The 6,362-nt window shown below is 52.1% G+C and overlaps 1 protein-coding gene across 1 annotated transcript in view; it reads right to left on the bottom strand.

Annotated features, from left to right (window-relative positions):
- Nucleotides 1–5,634, bottom strand: part of SRRM3 (serine/arginine repetitive matrix 3) — a 36,695-nt gene extending 31,061 nt beyond the window's left edge. Inside the window, exon 1 of the mRNA XM_006918664.2 lies at nucleotides 5,402–5,634. Within this exon, the coding sequence (XP_006918726.1) occupies nucleotides 5,402–5,634 (233 nt within the window). The remainder of the gene's footprint in view (nucleotides 1–5,401) is intronic.
- Nucleotides 5,635–6,362: the final 728 nt, after the last annotated feature.

Raw genomic sequence — 6,362 nt, 5'->3', positions numbered from 1 at the left:
CTCTATGTCATCCACTCACCATTCACTCTTTGTCCACACAGCAGGCCCAGGCCCCTCCCCTTACTTAGCCTGTCCATGAAAATGGTACATTGTTCCCTCTCAGGAACCCCATCTTTTTTCTCCTTCTTTCTATTTGCAATCCTTTCCTCCCCTCCTTCAACAAGCATTTGTGGACTGACCCTGCCTTTTTAGAGAGCAATTTGGCAATTCTTTTCAAAAGCCTTAAATAATGAACACAACCTTTGACTCATAAATTAACTTCCAGGTTTACCGTGAGGAAATAATCATGGCTAAGCACAAAGATGTGATTCATGGGATGTTTACAGCAGCATAGATACCCCTGATCAGGTTAACTGCTGATGTTTGTGTTTCCTTAGCAACCTGAACATCCTGGATCCTGGCAGGTGATTCATGTGCAAGTCATTATCTGTTGACTCTTTTGTATTCTGCACTGGCTTGGGAGTTCCCTGAGGGCAGGCACCTTGTCTGTCTGGATTGCCATTGTGTCCCCAGCACTGGGCACATTACCTGCCACATGTGGCACTCAAAATTTTTGATAAATTAGTACTGGTGATGGAGAGGCATTGGTGAGTTTGAAGGTTGGATTTTCATTTTGGAAAGATGGCTTTGGTGGCTGTGTGGCTGAAGGAGAGGGACCTGGAGGCAGGGAGGCTGGCATTGGGCTACTGCAAAGGTTCATGCAGAAGACAGTGAAGTCAGAGCTAGACAGTGGGCCTGAGGGTGGAGAGGGGGAAAGTGTACAAAAAACTGTCTAGATGGGAGAATGGCTGGGACTTGAGGACTGATTAAACATGTTGCGGGGGGATAGATGAGGAGCACAACCAGGTGTTCCCTAACCCCCAGCTAGGGTCTGACCCTCTGCAGGTTCAGGAACCCCTGTGGCCCACCATAGGGAGGATTGCATCCTACCTGGCATGGGGAGAGGCCTATCTTTTCCAACTCCCCACCCCCATCACAGGGAGATTGTGTATAGGGGGTTGGTGCTTAGGCCACACTGTGCTGACACCTCTAATTCAACTTCACCAAGCTCTAGGCCCTGCCTCATGGTGTCCACCTCAATCCCTGTTTAGCATTTGGTTGGAAGGTCTTTGGCCTTGTGCATTGAGCAGTGCAGAGCTCTCAGACGTCTAGGCTGGCCTGGTGCCCAGGAAGAAGGGGCGGTGGCTTCTCTCTGAGCAGTGTGGGCACAGAGGAACTGCTCCCATCTCACTTTCTCACTTTCTCCACAGGAGACCATTGTCATTGTCACCAGCACAGAGACAAATAGCATAGGCCCTTTAACATGGCCCAGCTCCTAACTCATAGATCCCTGGGAGGGAAATGCAGGCTGGCTGGACCATTGGCATAAGGCCCTGGATCTGGTGGGGCTGGGGAAAAGATAGGCCAAGGATGAGGCTGGGGCAGATCCCCAGTTAGGTGAGAGAGGCTTCAGGCCAGGAGCCTCTATGGTGCATGTGCAGCTAGGAGATGGGTTTCATTAAGACCTGGAGCAGGACATGTGTAGGAACTTGGGGCTCATACCAGAGCCAGCAGATCTAAGGCAAGTTGACTAACTCTAGCACCTGCTATTGGGGTGTTGGGGTTCTGAATTGAACCGACTCGAAAGCTTGGGGAGAACCCCTCTATGTCCTAGAGTTTCTGGCTGGGAGGAGCCAGGGACCCAGGGATGATGATAAGTTATTGGACGAAGAGGTCCCCTGGTATCTCTTGAGGTCAATTCTCACAGATGGGGCCACATGAGACAGTGATTAAGGGGTGAGACAGGAGAGAAAGGCAGTCCTGCTTTTGAGTCCTGGCACCCGCTACCCCCCACCCCCACTTTCTAGCTTTATGACCTTGGGAAAGTTCTCTCAGCATTAGCCCCTACATCTGTGAAGTAGGATAATAACCTGCCTTTCAAGGCTGTCATAAAGATGAAGAGAGATGATGCATATAAAGCTCTCTGTGAAGTGCCTGGCACATAATAGGTGCTTAATAAATTGTAGTGACTGAGGACTTTTTTTTTTTTTTTGTCCCAGAGTGGTGGGAATGGAAGTCTAGCTATCCCAGGCTCACTGCTTTTTTCCACCCTAGAACACTGCCAGGTCAGCTTAGTCCCCGGTCAGGAATCACCTGGGCCTTGTCTCTCTGCTCTCCCAGGAGGCAAAGGCTGAGTTGGAAGGGAGGCTGGTACCCAAATCATCCACTCTCTGTGGAAGTGGCAGCACCTGGCAACATACAACCATGCAGGAGGCCTGGATGGCATTGGCCAAAGCCTCAGAATAAAAGTCAAGGACTTGGACAGGTGAGCGAGGATAGGGAGGACAGTGATGTCTATCTCAGTGCCACAGCCATTCTGGCTCTTCTGTCCCCACTCCACTCTATGAGAATGACATGCCAAATTTGTTGTTGTTTTTGGGACTTCCTAGGTCACCCTCTGGGGCTAGGGTGGGTGGGGGGACAATGAATTTTAAAAGAGGTCCCCAGAGTGGGAAATGTTTCATTCCACCTGTCCTTACCCAGACCCAGGCCTCCTAGGTAATCCCTTCCTTGGTCGTTAATTTGATTTTCACCGCAGCTCTGAGGGAATGGGCAGTCTCACTATTCCCATTTTATAGGTAAGGAAACAGAACAGGGAGAGGGGAAGGCTCAAAGCTTCAAGCTCAGCTATGGGCAGAGCCTGCTCTGTCCACCTTGCTACCACCACCATGTCCTCACAGAAGGGAGCCTGGGTAGGGTAGGTGGGGTGACGTTTCTGGCTGGTGTGGGAGCATCACATTGTTCAGGCTGGGGGCTCTGTTCCCATCCCCATGGTGATGGCAGTCTACACTCAGACTGCTCTGGAGGGTGACTCCAAATGCAGCGTCAATCACCAGTGAATTAGCCATCCATCCATCAATATAAAAGAAAGGATTGCTTTTTAATGGGTCCAAAGAATGTGTGTTCCTGTGACTAGTGGGAATATTTGTCAAATGCTTGAGAACCTGGTAAATAAATGCGAATGAACCAGTGTTTCTAGAAATGGATATTAATGACTGGATTTGATAACAGGGCAAAGTTCTCTAGTGCTTGTGGAGCACTTTCTTGGGACTGGCTGGGTGAAGGAGCCCTGTACGTGCCTTAGTCCACAGGACCCTTAGAACTCTGGAAGGCAGGTGTTCCTATTTTCCGGGTGAGTAATTGTGGCTTGTCCAAAGTCATAGGCCTGGGCTGGAAGCCCAGATTATTGAGTTTCAGAGTGGCTGTGCCGCCAGGCTGCCACTATAAGATGGGAGGGGACAGGATGCTGATTAGAGAGCTAGATTTGTGGGAGATTCCAATCTAAGGATCACTTGCTGTGAGGGATTGGGTTGAGGGAAGAAGCCCTCATTGAACATCTGGAGACCTAGTGGGTGATTCCCAGAGAGGCACAGGTTCGTGATGCCAGGGGACTGACACTAAGGACATGGCACAATGCCATCCCCATCTACCTGAGGCTGCCCGCACCTGGTAATGACCCTCCCGTGTGCAGTGAGTGGCTGGGTCTCACGGAAGAGCAGTAGATTCAGCCAGGGGGAGGAGGCTTGAGGAGTGAGAAGAGCTTGGTGAGGGAGGGGCCTTGGAGTTCCCTGAAAGGATAGGGCTCTGGAGGGGGAGGGCTTTCAGAATGGAAAGTTCAGTGAAGACCAGGGGGCTTAGTGAGGGGAAAGGGGTGCAGGAAGGGGTTGGGGCTCTGTGAGTAGTAGCGGGTAGTTTCCAAAAATAAAGACCTGAAGGCTGGCCCTCCCTCCTCTGTCCCAGTCATCCCTCCTGTTCCCTAACCACCTCCATCTGCCCATATTCCCTTCACTCCTGGAGTTGCCCAACTCAGCAGGATTTGCAGGTTTAATTAAGGTCCTGGGGCTCTCTGTGCAGAAAGATACTCCATCCTAGCCCCTACTCAACTCTGCCCTGGGTATCTCATTTCCTCTGCCCACATCCACTGCTCACCAAACCTGTTTTCAGTACCAGCTGGAAGCCTCCTTTTGGTTTGTTTTCAGCAGCCTTCCAACTATCCATCTCTCTCGGCAGAAACTCTCCCCTCCCCAACCTGATCCCCAGCTGGAGGTAAACACCAAGTCCCTATGCCCCTTTCTTTCCCTTATAAACACCACAAGTGGCCCTGGACCCAGGCCCAGCCTTGGCCTGCCTTCCTGATGGCCTTCCACTGGTGACTGTCTCTGTCTGAGCCTCAGTGACTTTTTGGGCTCCACAGGAACAATGAGCCACATCTTGGCTGCCTCTTGGGGAGGCCAAGAGGCCTGGTTGGACAGACAAAAGTGTGGTTTGGAAGCACTGCTTTACGTAGGCTGTCTCTGCCCCCATCGGGCTCCATGCCCAATCCCATGCATTGCATTTCTGTTTTCTCAGCTCACTGACAGTGCATATATGATGAGCAGGCCCTGTTCCCAAGTTTGACTCCCTCCACAACCAGCCCGCTTGTTTCAGAGTACCCAGAGAAGATCCAAAAAAGAGCCTTGGGACCACCAGCTTCTTTGGAGCTGCATAAACCAATAGGCTTTGTTTTCTGTTTCTCTGCCTCTAGCTCCATGTGTGAGGGCTGTTCCATCTTCCCGAGACTTTCGAGAGAGGTCTCTCACAACCCCTCCTTCTCAGCTGGACAAAGTCCTACTCCTCCTTCAAGGTCCATTCAAACGTCTTCTCTCAGAATCTCTTCTCTAAGCTCCTGAAGCACTCGGCCCTCTCCTGTCGGATAACCATGATTCTAATCTGTTTTGTGGTAGAGTTGGTTAACATGCTTGTTTCCTTTCTGAGATGGGGAGGGACTTTGAGGAAGTGATTCCAATCCAGCTCTGGGTTCCAGCATTGCCCAGCACCGTGCCTGGCACACGTGCGTGCCCCTGTGACTAGCTCTGAACTAAAGAAGGTAAAATCTAAATTCCTTTGCAGAAACCAGAAGCAGCCCTCACACACAGCAAGGGCTCATTGTGCTTTCTTGACTGGCTGTCCCACCTGCTTGGCAGAATCCAGGCAGCTTGATCCACCTACTTTATAGAAGGGGAAACCGAGGCCTTGAGTTGTGATTGATGTTTAAATGCCTCTCTCCCCGACCAGACTGGATGTTTCTGGAAGGCACGAATTGTTTGTCTCCTTGACTTCTGTGAATCTGAGCCCAATTCAGAGTTTGACATAGAGCATGCGCTCAAGATAGCTTATCGATTTAATAAACTAATAAATGAACAAAAGTTCGGCTGTTCTTAAAATAGTTCCACCCCAATAGTTCAGACTCTGGCCTCTTGCCTGACTCAGCTCTAGGGTTGCCACGCTTGCCCGCCTACGCCCGGGTCCCAGCTCCGCCCCGTCCTCGCCCTTTGGCTCCGCCCCGCCCCGCCCCCGTTGGCCCCGCCTCCTCCACGCTTACCCCTGCTCCTCCATCATTTCCTGCAGCTCCATGCACTTGAGCTCAACGCGCCGCTTGCGCTCGTGGTCCAGGATCTCGCGGTGCGCGCGCTTCACCAGTCCAGGCTCGGCGGCGCGCAGCTCCTCCTCGGACCGCGGCCAGTTCCCCGAGGAGGCACCGGGCTGCGGGAAGCCGTTCGCAGCGTCGGGCGTGGATGGCATGCTGGTCGCCCCGTTGTTAACAGTGGAGGACATAGCGGCTGGCCCTGGAGCCGCTGGCCTAGGCCCTAAGGGACGGACACAAACACGAGGCGGGATGGTCACTTCTCGGCCACCTGCTAAGCTCTTCTGTGCGCGGGTTAATCCTGGAGATTTAAAGGCACACTCATGGCTCTAATCCGCTTCCCCTCAGGCTGAGGAGAGGGGGCGGATGGCAAGTTTGCATCTTTGGGTCACACCTCAGGACATGAGGGGAATTGGACACTGGGCTTTCCTTATCTGTGAGATGGGTGGATGCAGGCCGGCCCAGATGGCCTCTAAGGGCCCTTGACTTGGAATGGAGTCATCTCTAGGGACCTAGTAACCACCTAGGGCAGCCTTCTCTGTCTTGAACCAATGCCTGGGTCTAACTAGGAGACCCTACCACACACCTGCTTGCAACTCTTCAGGCAACAATATCGGCCCCTAGGAATATTCATTCGTTAGTTTTAGTCTTGTTTTCCCTTCAAGATCAGTTTAAACGCACCTCTTCAAAACATTCATTGTCCTGGCTCTGGCCTGCGGGATCACAGACCATAAATGCTCCTCACTCCCAGTCTGCTCCCAGGGCAGTCCTCCAGAAATGGAAGGTGGAGCCTTCTCCAGGCTCAGGTTCATTCCCACCAAAGATGCAGTTTTCAGTTTCCACTTTGATCGGGCTAACTTCTCCAAAGCCAACGTCCAGGTGGGGGCCTGATCCAGATTGAAGCCCACAGAACTGTCCT

Source organism: Pteropus alecto, unplaced genomic scaffold, assembly GCF_000325575.1.
Source record: "Pteropus alecto unplaced genomic scaffold, ASM32557v1 scaffold68, whole genome shotgun sequence".
Classification (NCBI taxonomy): Eukaryota; Metazoa; Chordata; class Mammalia; order Chiroptera; family Pteropodidae; genus Pteropus; species Pteropus alecto.
Note: the sequence above shows the minus strand (reverse complement) of the source record. Positions and strands in the feature narration are given on the sequence as shown.